Source organism: Garra rufa, chromosome 24, assembly GCF_049309525.1.
Source record: "Garra rufa chromosome 24, GarRuf1.0, whole genome shotgun sequence".
Lineage (NCBI taxonomy): Eukaryota > Metazoa > Chordata > Actinopteri > Cypriniformes > Cyprinidae > Garra > Garra rufa.
The window spans coordinates 34456849-34472483 of NC_133384.1; the positions used below are offsets into that span (position 1 = coordinate 34456849).

General features: G+C 35.7%; 1 protein-coding gene across 1 annotated transcript; it reads right to left on the reverse strand.

Moving 5' to 3' along the window:
• Positions 1-1013: 1013 nt before the first annotated feature.
• On the reverse strand, positions 1014-12033 carry fam171a2b (family with sequence similarity 171 member A2b). Its single transcript, XM_073831107.1, has 8 exons — positions 11866-12033; positions 11014-11241; positions 9622-9714; positions 8103-8255; positions 7462-7641; positions 6395-6508; positions 6169-6295; positions 1014-4983 (listed from the first exon to the last, which is right to left on the reverse strand). Exons 1-8 carry the CDS (start codon positions 11960-11962, stop codon positions 3429-3431), a joined length of 2547 nt encoding a protein of 848 aa, XP_073687208.1. The 5' UTR covers positions 11963-12033; the 3' UTR covers positions 1014-3428.
• Positions 12034-15635: the final 3602 nt, after the last annotated feature.

Here is a 15635-nt window from a genome sequence, read left to right on the forward strand (position 1 = left end):
ATATTTGCTTAAGTATACAGTTGAGGTCTAAGTTTACATACACCTTCCATAATCTGCAAAATGTTAATTATTTGACCAAAATAATAGGGATCAGTTTAGTACTGACCTGAATAAGATAAAAATTACCCTGTTCAAAAGTGATTTTTGTTTAGTGTTAGTTGTTCATTGGTCCCTTGTTAGTCCTGAACAGTTAAACTGCCTGCTGTTCTTCAGAAAGTCCTTCAGATCCCACAGATTTGTTGTTGTTTTTTTCAGCATTTTTGTGTATTTGAATCCTTTCCAGCAATGACTCTATGATTTTGAGATCCATCTTTTCACACTGAGGACAACTGAGGGACTCGTTTGCAACTATTACAGAAGGTTCAAACGCTCACTGATCCAGAAGGAAAAGTTATGCATTAAGAATTATGAATTTGGAGATCAGGGTACATATAACTTATTTTGTCTTCTTACTTATGTAAGTATCTTCTGTAGCTTCTGAAGGGCAGTACTGAATGAAAAAAATATGATATTTAGGCGAAATAAGAATCTTAATTCTGTTCAAAAGTTTAAACCCCTAGCTCTTAATGCATTGTTTTTCCTTCTGGAGCATCAGTAAGGGTCTGAATCTTCTGTAATAGTTGTAAATGAGTCCCTCAGTTGTCCTCAGTGTGAAAAGATGGATCTCAAAATCATACAATCATTGTTGGAAAGGGTTCAAATACACATAAAGGCTGAAAAAACAAAGAATTTGTGGGATCAGAAGGATTTTTCTGAAGAGCAGCGGGGTGTTTAAATATTTAAGACTAACAAGGGGCTCATAAACAATTATCACAAAAAAAAAAATTAAATTAAGTAATATTTTCTCTTGTGGACTATATGAAAACGTCTTTTATGTGAAATATCGTATTCAGGTCAGTGCTAAATAAAAAAAAAATTGTATGATGCCTCTTATTTTGGTAAAATAACTGCAAGGTGTATGTATACTTTTGACTTCTGTTTTAAAAACAACAGAAATGAAGGAAAACCCCACAAGAAATGGAATTTCTTTATTGTACAGCACATGACTTTCGGACACGTCAGAAGTGAAACAGTCCATTTCACATGTGATTTTTTTTTTTCTTTTTTCATCTTCCTAGGATATTATGAACAAATTATAAAATTGCAAAAGTTCCATCTGACATGATTTTAGAACAATTAAGCAAAGCTGTTGTGCACAATGGAAACAACATCATAATATCATCAGAGTCATATTTATATTCCATCAAAGAGAGAAATATTTACACAGTACAGAGGGAAATGTCTTTCGGAGCACCACATCACGTGATAAATGTACATTGACAAAGGCATATCGAGATTTCCTGTGTAAATTACACACAGGCTGTGAACAGAATATAAACAGACAGGAAGAGAATGGCTTTGATTTCAGTTCTAGTAGGTTTGAGTGAAACTCATGCTAAAGAGAGTGTGCAAATCAAAAGTAAGTGAATTTGTGGGACCATATATAAGGGTTTCAGCACCTAGTATATAATATAAAACATACTAAAATCCTCCGAAGAATTCCACAACTACAGTTTACACTAGATTTTAAGTCTCACTCTTAAGCGATAATCCAGTACTTAATCTCAGTTCCACTTATTATAAGGAAGTAAGGAAGGGTTGCAAAACAAATGACACACATATGAGACATGTTGCAACAGTGGTGTCATTTGTAGTAAGTTGACAATCATCACAAGAGACAGCGTTAATCACTGCTCTACATGTGATTGGCACCAGATCAGCATGAGCAGAGCTATTTTAGTAAAAGTCTCTTTGTATTATGTTTGATAGTCGTCAAATAGCTCTTGAGTGTCTCAGCCTTCATGCTCCTTACGGTACCCTGTAAATCTTAATGACTCATAAAATGTTGCTTTAAAAAATCACATGTCTTGTGCTTGCTTTAATAATGGAAACATGGGAAAACTAATAATAAATAGTTTTAAAAACTGTAAATAGAAAAGTAACAAATTATTAGCTTTTGATATTTAAATGGCTTATTAAAATGATCTTAGACTTTTGTCACAGTCAATGCAATGAAGACAATGTGAATATCAATAGTGCTGGAAAAGTTTGGATGGAAATACATTGGCCCAACACTGGCCTGTAAACTGGTAGATAATATTTCATGTGAAATTTTGGCAAATGTCTTTCCATCAGGCATCGATATCAGATCCATCTAGTGTCCATCTTCATGCTTTGATAGTGTCTATTTTCATTTGTAGGCATAAAAAATCTGTTGTCCTATACTAGTTATCTCATGCACATATAGGCTATTATACATATACACAAAATGCTAATGGATATCTTTAAACAAATGAATTTTGGGGGCGTACATTCATATCTACTGTATCACAGTCAATGCTTTTTAGTTGTAAGTAAGAATTGGGGTCCTGTTGAAGACTACCTTCAACTTGTCCTATACAAATCTGAAGTTTAACGCAACAAGTGGTAAGTTTAGACCTATCACATTCTCAAAAACTATTCAAGAACAGCACTCGAGTGGAAAATGTGGTATGGCATAACCAATAATGGCATAATACAATAAATCGAAAATGCATTTTGTAACGACTTGCTTGTAGTGATTTCCTATAACACCGTATTACACAAACGGGAATTTGTTCATTTTAATTAATCTACTTAAGGACTAAAGGTAAAAAAATCTGGAATGTTTGAAATCTGCACAAAACATATAAAATTAGTATGAAAGATTCAATGTGGAACTGACATCAAAATAATAGTATTGAAGGTAGAGGAACGAGAAAGTTAGGAAGAAATGCCAAGGAATATACTGCATCAGAACATAAGAAAATGGGTCTCTAAAAGTTTTACATGAATTTCGATAAAACGTCAAGTTCTTGATCCAAGCTTTAGCCAAAGCCATCCATCGAAAAAGTCGTTGAGAGTGAAACCAAGCCATTGAGAGTAAAAAGCTACTCGGGTACTTTTGGATGCAATTGTTTAACGTCTGATTGGTTTGGAAAAAGAAGGACTGTAAGACAAAGTCTTCATCTTGTAGACCAGCATATTGTGTTACTATGTTGTGCTTTATTATAATGCACTCGCCCTGTTGTTTGGTATCTTCTGTTCCTCCATCTGCAATGGCGTTCTTCTCACTATAACTAGTCTTGAATTAAATGTGATTCCTGGTGTGCAAAACACTAAGATGGTATGATGCCACCAAATTTGTGTTCTTCGAATGCCTCCATGAGATGCATTCAGATTGATCTGTGAAAGTATGTTGTCATATAAAGACAATCAATAGCCAAAATCCAATAGCATGACAATCATTTTGGAAACGTCCATGAAAATATCATTGGGTGACATTTGTAAAACTCTCAGAGTCTTTATCAATTTGAACACATCTCTAGTAATTAATTATTCAAGGCAGCTGCTGGGATTGATTTTTCGCTCTACTTCTTGGGGTGAAACACCATTAGGGGGCGCTCTTCAATGCGCTGCCAGGGACTCTTCTTGTTCTCATCCTTGTCATCGAGGTCGTTGTCGTCTTCTGGGCTGGTGACCGAGTCACGTTGCGTTTCGCTGTTGCTACTACGTGAGCTGTTCCCCCGGCTTCGACCCCTTCTTGGCATTGAAGAACCCCTTGGTTCCTCAGGACCATCATCTAAAAGAGGGGTCAATGGGTTTTCCAGTGGTGAACTGGCTCCCATGCGGCTCACCCCTCCACTTAGGTCCAGCGGATCATGGTAGGTTGGTTTGGAGTAGTGTTTTCCGCCACGTGTGCTGCTTCCCCCATGTCCCTTGCGTCCATTTCCGTGGTGTTCCTCTTTGTTCTTGCGACTGGATGTGAACTTCCGCTCATGATGGGTCTCTTGGAGACTTGTGTCTACGCTTCGATCTTTACTACTCCCAGCAGGGGCGCTCAATGTGCTTTGGGCACTGTGGTTTCCACTATGCATTCCACTGTGGCTGAGATCTGTTCCTACATCTATGTACGAGTGGCGCACGTGAGCGTTGGCGCGTCCGTCGAGTGATATGAACCAGGCACGAGGGTGTTGCTTCACCCCCAGTTCCAGAAGCTTCTTCTCTGTGAGTGCTTGCAGCTCCCCGTTCATCTGGGAGATGGTGGAGTCATTGAACAAAACAGGGATGTGAACCGGTGCCGGTGTTCCACCGGGGGGCCAAACACTATCGTCGGAGCCTGCTGGAGATGCACCTTGCTGGGCATCAAGATGGCCTGATCCAGGGGTGTGGCCTTGGTGGTTTTGACCTTGTTGGCTGCTGGGACCTTGCAAGCTTTGTCCGTCCCGGTCCACCTGGTTTGCCCCATCTTTACCTTGATCTGTGGCACCATACTCAGATGAAAGCCTCATGTAGTGGGCTGGGATCACAAGAGTTGGTACCATAGAACGATACATGTTCTCCTTCATCTGATCCAGTGAGCTGCAGAATATAATCTGACCTGGCTGCGTGTTGAGCGATGATGGACGAGCAAGGTGATCTGGGCCTTGCAAGACCTGCGAATACTCCGGTGGCTTGTCGACAAGTGGTGGAGAAGGTGGGTCGGATGTGTAGCCACGGTTATCATTGACAACGTGTCTCCGATGATAGTCGTGATCCTTGTCATCAGGGCTGTAGTTGCGTCCGTAGTCTTCATGTAGGAGATTGCTATCCAGATTGCTTGTATCCGTAGATCGATGTACCTTCATGGGGAAACTCTCTGCATTCTTTTGGGCTCCTTTGGATTGCTTGGTCTTGGAGGAATGCCGAAGTTTATGTGCAGGAATGTGCCTGGTAAATTCATCCCGGGCACTCTTGAAGGCATGGGATGGGGATCCTTCGGATTTGTTGGCGTCCAAGTTGCCATTGGAGGCTCCGGACTCGGCATGGCCACCACAGATGAGGTTCAAGTGGGACGTGGAGGTGCCTTGGTCCCGTTTGGTTCCGTTCAACGCAGATGGAGCTTGAACCTGTTTCTGCTGCCGTCGGGGCTTCAAACATCTTCGTCTAAAAAACAGATACAGAAACAGATAGTCAGAAACAGTCATTTAATGTAATCTTGTGAAATGCAGTTTAGGTCAAAAGTTTACATACACCTTGCAGAATATGCAAAATTATAATTATTTATTTTATATTTTATAAATATATTACCAAAATAAGAGGGATCATATAAAATGCATGTTATTTTTTATTAAGTACTGACTTGAATAAGATATTTCACATAAAAGACGTTTACATATAGTTTACAAGAAAAAATAATAGTTGACATTATAAAAATGACCATGTTCAAAAGTGTTTATTTGTTTAGTGATAGTTGTTCACGAGTCCCTTGTTTGTTCTGAACAGTTAAACTGCTAAAGTCCCACAAATTCTTTGGTTTTTCAGCATTTTTGTCTATTTGACAACTGAGGGACTCATTTGCAACTTTTACAGAAGGTTCAAACGCTCAATGACGCTTCAGAAGGAAACACACTGCATTAAGAGCCGGGGGTAAAAACTTTTTGAATTTGAAGATCAGGGTAAATTGAACTTATTTAATCTTCTGGGAAACATGTAAGTATAGTCTGTAAACATGATATTTAGGCAAAGAAGAAAAATGTATAAATCTTCATTCTGTTCAAAAGTTTTCACCCCCAGCTCTTAATGCATCATGGTTTTTTTTTGTTTTGTTTTTTTCTTCTGGGGCATCAGTGATCGTTTGAACCTTCTGTAATAGTTACATATGAGTCCCTCAGTTATCCTCAGTGTGAAAAGATGGATCTCAAAATCATTCAGTCATTGTTGGAAAGGGTTCAAATACACAAAAATGCTGGAATTTTTTTTTTTGTGGGACCTGAAAGATTTTTCTGAAGAACAGCGGGCAGTTTAACTGTTCAGGACAAACAAGTGACTCATAAACAACAATCACTAAGCAAAAAAAAAAAAAAAAAAAACACAGCTGTGGATCATTCAGGTAACAGTTTTGAGAATAAAGTGTATGCAAACTTTTGAACTGTAATTTTTAAAAATTCAACTATTATTTGAAAACATGCCTGTAGTGACATTTTATGTTGCTTCTTGCACATTTCGAAAAGCTTTAAAACTGAAATGTCCAGTGAGTGGCACCAAAGGTATGTTCAAAATAGAGGCATATCTTTCCAATGAGACTATGTTGCTTTTAATTAAACATAATTCAGACAAACCAGTACACACCTGCAATAATAGAGCAGGACACAGAGCAGGACTAGTACCAACAGAGCAAGAGATCCCAAGATGGACAGTAGGAAGAAGGTGTGGTAGGCAGTGATGTCTCTCAGGCCTGGGTGAGACAAACCTGAGCCTAGAGTTTAAATACAAAACATCAACATTTGTCTGCATGTTTTTTGTTTGAGGCAATGTACTGATGTGTACTTTGTGGGATTGCATTTGAGTATGTTACCTGCTGAAGAACGGAAAGCTGCGATCCAGTAGCCAAGCTGGGAGGCAGTAAAGTCCCAGGTTAGCTGCGATCCCTCTCGAGTGATAAATCCTGTGCCGTTTCGAACCCATAGTCCTAGAGAACAAATGCATAGCATTATTCCAAAAATGTGGAGCTAGTATTGATTGGGCTAATGCAGGACATTCTTGCCACTTTCATTATCATGGATGGGACTACTTTTTGCTAAATAGCTAGCATCTGATCTGACATTCATAAGTTTTTTTTGTTTTTTTTGTTTAGTGGTAGTTGTTCATGAGTCCCTTGTATGTTCTGAACAGTTAAACTGGCCGCTGTTCTTCAGAAAAATCCTTCAGTCTCACAAATTCTTTGGTTTTTCAGCATTTTTGTATTTGAACACTTTCCAACAATGACTGTATGATTTTGAGATCCATCTTTAACACTGAGGACAACTGAGGGACTCATATGCAACTATTACAGAAGGTTCAAACACTCACCGATGCTCCAGAAGGAAACACGTTACATTAAGAGCCGGGGGTGAAAACTTTTTGAATTTTTGAAGATCAGGGTAAATTTTACTTATTTTTTCTTCTAGGAAACATGCAAGTATCTTCTGTAGCTTCTGAAGGACAATACTACTGTAAATGAAAAAAATATATATTTAGGCAAAACAAGAAAAAGGTACACATTTTCATTCTGTTCAAAAGTTCACACCCCTGGCTCTAAGTGCATTGTTTTTCCTTTTGGAGTACCAGTGAGCGTTTAAACCTTCTGTAATAGTTGCATATGAGTCTCTAAGTTGTCCTCAGTGTGAAAAGATGGATCTCAAAATCATTCAGTCATTGTTGGAAAGGGTTCAAATACACAAAAATGCTGAAAAAACCTGAAGTATTTTTCTAAAGAAGCCTGCTAAATCCTGTGCCGTTTCGAACCCATCGTCCTAGAGAACAAATGCATAGCATTATTCCCAAAATGAGGAGCTAGTACAGTAGTATGCAGGACATTCTTGGCACTTTCGTTATCATGGATGGGACTACTTTTTGCTACAAATACATCTTTAAGCTGCGTACCTGTCTTGGTGTCGTACAGCCATACGGGTATGCTGGTGGCAGATCGTATGTGGGTATCAGAAGGCAGAGGCACAGAGATGTGAACTGGCTCACTGACCTCAACCGCTCGACCCTCGCGGTCAAACAGTTGTGCGCCGACCGCTGCTATCGTTGTCAGGTCTGTCCAGCCGTTCTCTCCTCCTTAAAACAGTTACACCATTATAAATATACTGTATTATTTATAGCTGTATTTCATAAAGCGAAACTCTCTTATATACAAGTCTCACACAAGTCTCATTCATAGGGAGCTTTTATTGTGGTTCAAATATGTGATCATATGTGATGGCATAAGCTTTCCATTGAGGTATGGATTGTTAAAATGGGACAATATTTGACTATTTAATAATCTGAAGGTGCAAAAAAAATCCAAATATTGAGAAAATCACCTTAAGTTCTTAGCAATGCATATTACTAATGAAAAATTAAGTTTCAATATATTTACGGTAGGAAATTTACAAAATATCTTCATGATCTTAATATCCTAATGATTTTTGGCATAAAAGAAAAATGGATCATTTTGACCCATACAATTTATTGTTGGCTATTTTTACAAATATACCTGTGCTACTTAAAACTTGTGGTCCAGAAACTGTTTTTCATACCCGTGGTGTTTGGTTCAAGAGCAAGTGGGTAAGGGAATGAATTGATTTCATTCTGCTGTCTGGCTGTTGTTAAAACCGCGGTCAGTTCTGTATAGGAGGAGTTAAACTGTAGGCTCCGCCTTGGAACCTGCAGCCATGGCTGGCTCCGCCCACCTGAAGGTTAATACAACCAAATAAATTAAGTGCAATGACTAGCAAGTGTGTGAACATGCATTAATTCATCTCACTCACAGGAACAGTTTCACTATTCCTCAAAATGAATAAAAACTGTGAAATGCAACTCAGAATATGGTTCAAACCTGCAATAATTAAATATGTTAAATAATACAAATATCCTTTATGTATTTAATCCCATTTTATTAACAAATGTCTTTGCTGTTGACCTTCGATGATCCAATTCAACCATACTAATAAGCAAACATTACTCAAGATAAACTAAAATTTGTTCTTCTTTTGTGTTGTTTGTTTGTTGTTGTTGCTGAGGAGTGTTGACATTTTTTGACATTTTTTTTCTTTCAGCATTCTACTCTACAGACATGAATTTACTTTTTCTTCAACCTGAGGTTTTGAGTGTGAAAGGGCTTTTACATTTGCCAAAAATGAAATTTTCATATTAAAAAACAAACAAGCAAGCCCTGCCCAGATTTAAAAAATGATGCAAAAGTGACGTATGAGTTACTTTTTTAGGGAGTAACGCAATATTGTAATTCATTACTTTTTAAAAGTAACTTTTCCCAACACTGAACATAAGTATACTTTTTCTTAGAGACATTATGAATATGCCACATAATTTAATTACTTTAAATGTTCCTAAATGTGTTTCTTGAAAAATTACTTTTTCTCATGCATTTCACATTATTTTGAGACTTTGAAGACACATAAAATTGTGTATGTATTGTCAATGTTGTCATGTTTTACATGGATATGCAACATTTTGTGGAAACCAAAATAATTTTGATTGCTTAATAGACTGTATTATTAATCCTGGGAACCAAGTAGTGTATTCTGGAATAGAAGTACCAGTTTTCAATGTGAGTGCATGTACAGGACATCTTTCCTTTGGATAAAAGCATCTGCTAAATGACTAAATGCAATGTAATGATTGCACTACAATGCTGGGTTGCCACTTAGGGATTATACTTCCTTCGTTCTATTATTTTCCGAAATGTAAGCCTCTCAGAGGCGCGTCGCTGATAAAGCAACAATAGCTGTCTTTGCGTCATAATAAAGGCCCTATCATTATAGTGGAATTAGAGCAATTAGCAGATTCAGATGCCAAAAGATTCTGTAATGCAATAGAATATTTCTGCTGTTGCTATGGTGACAGCTGCAGAAAACTAAAGTGTCAGGTTGGCATAAATCAAAAGCTTCAATAGGTGAGAAGAAAAAAAAATGTATATGAACATGCATACTGTATGCCAACTTTGTCCCACAATACACAATAATAGTCTTACATTTTCTGTTAAGAATGTTGTTTTAATCATGTGTGTGAATATAAAGTTGTTTTAAAGGTTCTTACTTGGAGAGCCATGAAACACCTGGATGACATCATCATATAGGATCAGTGTGCCAGGCTTCTGGGCCATCAGGTAAAGACTGACAGAGGCATATACTAACAGAGAGAAACAGAGATGTGTTAAAAAGCTAGTAAATTAAAACCGCATGGATGTCTGTTATGCCATAGTGAACATACATCATTATAAAATTTACTTGTATCAGTAGATGTGGCAATGACATTATAAGTATAAAAAGTCTGAGACTGAATCTTTTTTGCGTTCTGGTCATTTTGACCTGAAGAGGAGTTTGCTTTTCCCAAAAATGCTAGTTAATGTTATTGCATTGGACTAAAACTAAATGTCTTTGCTCACATTGTGTATCATAAAATTCCAAAAAATGTTTCTTTTTTATCTTGTTACACTTGGTGTTACAAATAATTGCTTATACATTTCTTGTTAAGCTATATTATTATCAAATGTTGGATTTAGTCTTTTGTTTTCAACTTTTTTCCCATTTAGCACAGGTTTTGTCATTATTTTTGGAACTGATTGATCATAGGCCTCTTTGATCTTAGCTTATACACTTCAGTTTTTGAGTACATATTGCCCAAATTATCCAAAATTATGATTTTTTTTTTTTTTTTTTTACCTAAAAACTATGATTGAGGCTTACTATTAATCAATTCCAAAAGAAATACAAAATCTGTGCTAACTGAATGAAAACAAGTTGATAAAATGATTGAATCCAAGATTTGGTAATAAGTAATTTACCTGCAATTTTTAAAGTATGTTTTTTGATAGAGAAAACCAAATTAGGTCAAGGTTTTTGAGCACAGAACAAGAGTTAAACATGACAATAAATATCTTATAAAAGTTTATTAAATGTTACTTCTAATACTTCAAACAAATGCATTTTAGGATTTTGTAAACAAAGAAAAGTTATGACAGGAAAATGTCAGATTCTGAATAAAATGCAGAACTTAATTTTGGACATTTTTTCTACACCTTGTTGCACTTGGTGTTACAAATAATTGCTTAGTAATATATCTTAACAAATCATTTATATCAAATGTTGGATTTAGTCTTTTGTTTTCAACTTTTTTCCAATTTAGCACAGGTTTTGTCATTATTTTGGGAACTGATTGATCATAGGCCTCTTTGATCTCAGTTTATACACTTCAGTTTTTGAGTAAACATTGCTGAAAACCAAAATTAGGTAAAGGTTTTTAAGCACAGAACAAGAGTTAAACATGACATTAAATATCGTGTAAAAGTTTATTAAATGTTACTTCTAACACTTCATAAACACTAACGTTTTAGGATTGAAAACAAAAGTTATGACATAAAATTAAGGAAAATGTCAGATTTTGAACAAGATGCAGAACATTATTTAGTTCACATCAGTGTTTACTCACAGGGTAAACGGCTAGCGTGCCATGGCACTGAGCTGGTGAGGTAATCTCTCTGAGATGCTGTAATGATTACCCATGTTCCCGTGCGGTACAGGAAGCTGACGACCTGAACGCCATCACTGCCTGCTTTGCTTTGTGCCAGCAAAGTCTGGTTGCCATGAACAGCAATGGCAGCGTTGGCCAGGGGTGAAAGATCACCGCTGTCAAATACCTGGACCCTCACCTGCACCTCTGAGAGACATAAAACAAGTTCACATGAGCGGATGCATGACAAAAACAGACATGTCTAGATTCAAAAATAATAAGATAAACCTCAATTCTAGTTAGAAATATGATGCACTCAAAAACAAATGCATATAGAAAACTTAGATTGCATGGTTCTCATAAATGAATATAAGGTAGCTTTCATTTAGCATTCACTGCTCACTCTGAAACAATAGCATGCATGCATTCATATCAGCTAAAGTAATAAATAAGCACACTCATATAATGAGCTGTCAGTGGGCCTCAGCAAATCTTAGATTTGCATAATAGACAACACAAAAGCTGTTTAGACAGCTTACATTTGCTTTTTAATGCATCTAATAGCTTGAGAATGTCAGACTGGAAGAAACATGTAAAGGCCGATATTCTAATAACGTGCACTTATTGTTTTATTTCTATAAAGCGATGCACTTTGAGTGAAATTCGTCAAATTCTGCATTTCGCAATTTGCATTCAGCAACCATAACCCGATGCATACAAATACTACGTTTTTGCGTTAGCAGTTGGCTCGCTTGCTCGATGTTTTGGGCATAAAATAGCCCACCACTCCCTCATCCAGACCCGTTATGCGCCCCTTTATTCTCTACTCACCGAGAGCTTCTTTTTCAGGAATCGATTTGCCGGCTGTGCCTTTAAAACCGGACAAAAATATAAAGAAGAGAAAACGAGAGACCAAAAAGGATGGCATCTTCAAAGCTACATCGCTGTTTCCACCTCGTCAGCCATATGTGGATGCGTGTGTGTTTTTTCAGACATGGTTGCCAGCATCCTTCAGTGTGATGCGGGATGCTGCGCTGCTGCCGCCTCTCATTGTCAGCGGAAGAGGAAAACAGCGGCCTCGCGTGGACCAACAGGGCGGTACGTTTAAATAAACATACAGCAATTTTGTAGTATCTACAGTACTGTTTGTTTTGGGAATTTGTTCTGATTTCACATAGAGAAGACCACGGGAAGTTGGACTTCATGTCAGTGACTCTAAGGAAAGGTTTGAGTCAAAATCCAATAAGACCCAATTCATCTTTTCTCAAGAAGTGATTTTGGTTTCAAACGCCTAATTCAAAATGTTCTCAAAGGAATAGTTTACCTGAAATTCAAATTCAAAAATAAGATATAGATGAGTTTGTTTCTTCCTGGAACACGTTTGGAGAAATGATAAGATTTTGTTATTTTTATCTATGTAAAGTTGAGGTCAAAAGTTTACATACACCTTGCAGAATCTGCAAAATGTTAATTATTTAACCGAAATAAGGGGGATCATATAAAATGCATGTTATTTTTTATTTAGTAATAACTTGAATGAGATATTTCACATAAGATGTTTACATATAGTCCACAAGAGGAATATAATAGTTGAATTTATAAAAAAAAAAATAACCCTGTTCAAAAGTTTACATACACTTGATTCTTAATACTGTGTTGTTGCCTGAATGATCCACAGCTGTTTTTATTTATTTATTTATTTTTTTTGTATGTTTATTTGTTTAGTGATATTTGTTTATGAGTCCCTTGTTTGTCCCAAACAGTTAAACTGTTCACTGTTCTTCAGAAAAATCATTTAGGTCCAACAAATTCTTTGGTTTTTCAGAATTTGTATTTATTTATTTATTTATTTTGTAATTCAAGCTTTTATTGTTTTCATCCGGTACATGATCACAAATGTATCAATATTGCTTGCAAGGCCAGAATATTACAGTGGCTGAAATTACCAAAAGTAGATGTATTACTAAATAAAGAGAGAAAATAAATAAATAGATATATAAATAAATATTACAATGCTAATAATAATAATGAAAAGCTAAAATTATTGTGTCACATAAAAAGCATTTTTGTGTATTTGAACCCTTTCCAACAATGACTGTATGATTTTGAGGTCCATCTTTTGACACTGAGGACAACTGAGGGACTCATACGCAACTATTACAGAAGGTTCAAACACTCACTGATGCTCCAGAAGGAAAAACAATGCATTTAGAGCTGGGGGTGAAAACTTTTGAATATAATGAAGCAGCGTACATTTTTCTTATTTTGCCTAAATATCATATTTTTTTCATTTAGTACTGCCCTTCAGAAGCTACAGAAGATACTTACATGTTTCCCAGAAGACAAAATAAGGTAAATTCACCATTATCTACAAATTATGCATAATTTTTCTCTGAAGCATTAAATCAAGCATTTGAACCTTCTGTAATAGTTGCATATGAGTCACTCAGTTGTTCTCAGTGTAAAAAGATGGATCTCAAAATAATACAGTCATTGTTGGAAAGGGTTCAAATACACAAAAATTGCTAAAAAAAACTTTTCTGAAGAACAGTGGACCATTTAACTGTTCAGGACAAAGAAGGGTCTCATGAGCCACTATAATTAAACAAACGGAAAAAAAAACACAGCTGTGGATCATTGAGGTAACAACACAGTATTAAGAATCATGTGTATATAAACTTTTGAATGGGGAATTTTTTCTTGTGGATATGTAAACATGTTTTATGTGAAATATATGATTCAGGTCAGTAATAAATAAAAAATAGCATGCATTTTGTATAATCCCTCTTATTTTGGTAAAATAATTAACATTTTACAGATTCTGCAAGGTGTATGTAAACTTTTAAACTCAACTGTATCTATCATTTGACACTATCTGCGATATATGATATTATGCTAGCATTTTTTTAAAGATTCAAAGGTCTTCAGTGCAGTTTATCAACATAAACTAAGCAATACTGAATCTTTCTTCCAGAACAACTGTGTGTGTGTTTGAATTGTGTTTCTGTGCTGCAGGGAATACACTACACCTAAAAAAAAAGCTCTTCATGGACGACTGCAAACAATGCAGCAGTTGAAACAAGTAGTTGCAAAATTCTTTAGAGATATGGATACTACATGTATCTTTTGCAACATAGAGGAAGAATCTGTTAAACATTTATTTTATGATTGTATATATACCAAGATGTTTTGGATTGATATTGAATATCTAATATTGAAAATGCTTAAATTAAAGATTCGATTCTCTGATAGAGATATATTTTTGATTTATAAGAATATGAGTCTGGAGCAAAATTTGGTGATTAATTTAATAATTATGTATGGAAAATATCATATACATAAACAAAAATGGTCTAATAACAAACCTGACATCTTATTATTCAAAATCGAAATAAAGCGTCACATTGACGATTTAAAAGATCTTAAAAATAGAAAAGCAAGAAGGCTGTATAGAATTTTTGAATCCTTTTCTTATGAAAATGTATTGTGAAATATCCCCTGTGTTGCTACTTTTTGTTTGTTTTTTGTGTTTTTGTTTTGTTTGTATATTCCTTTGATGCTATTTGGAATGTATTTGATAATATTTGGAAACATTGTGATCCTCTTTTGATGTATGTTGTGTTAATGTTCTTGTTATACAGTTAATAAAAAAATAAAAAAAACTCTTGAAAAACTGCCCTGAATCACAAAAAAAAAAAAAAACAACAACAACAACAATGCAGCAGTTATTTCCCTCAAAATACCTAGAGGGCGCTATTTAAATTATTATTTTTATCTGACTTGATCATGAATGCTAGTAAATGGAATAACCTTAACGCTAGACCCAGATTCAGTTCAGATTATGAGCATCTTGACTTCAGTAATTGTGGAAAAGGTGACAGATCCTAATTAAACAGTGTGGTAGAACCTGTTTCATGCTGTCCCACAGGTAATTTCTGCTGTGAAATAGGTCAGATGAACAGCTTTTGCACAACAAGAGTGGGGGTCGACGGGCAGGGTGGTCTTTTCCAACTGCTACGCAAGGAAATGAATCATGACAAATCCTTAAGAAGGATTAACAGCGAAACACAACCAATCTGTGCTAATATATGTAGTTGTAGTAACTTATGTTACACAAATATAGAAGATATATGTGACCCTGGACCACAAAATCAGTCATAAGGGTCAATTTTTGAAATGGAGATTTATACATCATCTGAAAGCTCAATAAATAAGCTTTTTGATTATTAGAATATGACAATATTTAGTCAAGATACAACTTTTTTGAAAATCTGGAATCTGAGGGTGCAAAAAAATCAAAAAAGAATTCAAGTTGTCCAAATGAAGTTCCTAGCAATGCATATTACTAAACAAAAATTAAGTTTATATATATATATATATAAGTAGGAAATCATGGAACATGATCTTTAATATCCTAATGATTTTTGGCATAAAAGACCATTTTGACCCATGAGATAAATTTTTGGCTATTGCTACAAATATTACTACAAATATCCGGTATATATACTACTTAAGACTGGTTTTGTGGTCCAGGGTCACATATAGTTGATAATGTGTCACTCATTTTCTTTTATCCAGATCTGTAATTCAGAAATACATTA

Coding starts and splice junctions, on each gene's coding strand:
- fam171a2b (XM_073831107.1), bottom strand. CDS start 11,962: ATGCCATCCTTTTTGGTCTCTCGTTTTCTCTTCTTTATATTTTTGTCC. Junction 7,642..8,102: donor TCTTGAACCAAACACCACGG/GTATGAAAAACA, acceptor AACTGTTTTAAG/GAGGAGAGAACGGCTGGACA. Junction 6,296..6,394: donor AGCTTTCCGTTCTTCAGCAG/GTAACATACTCA, acceptor TTTAAACTCTAG/GCTCAGGTTTGTCTCACCCA.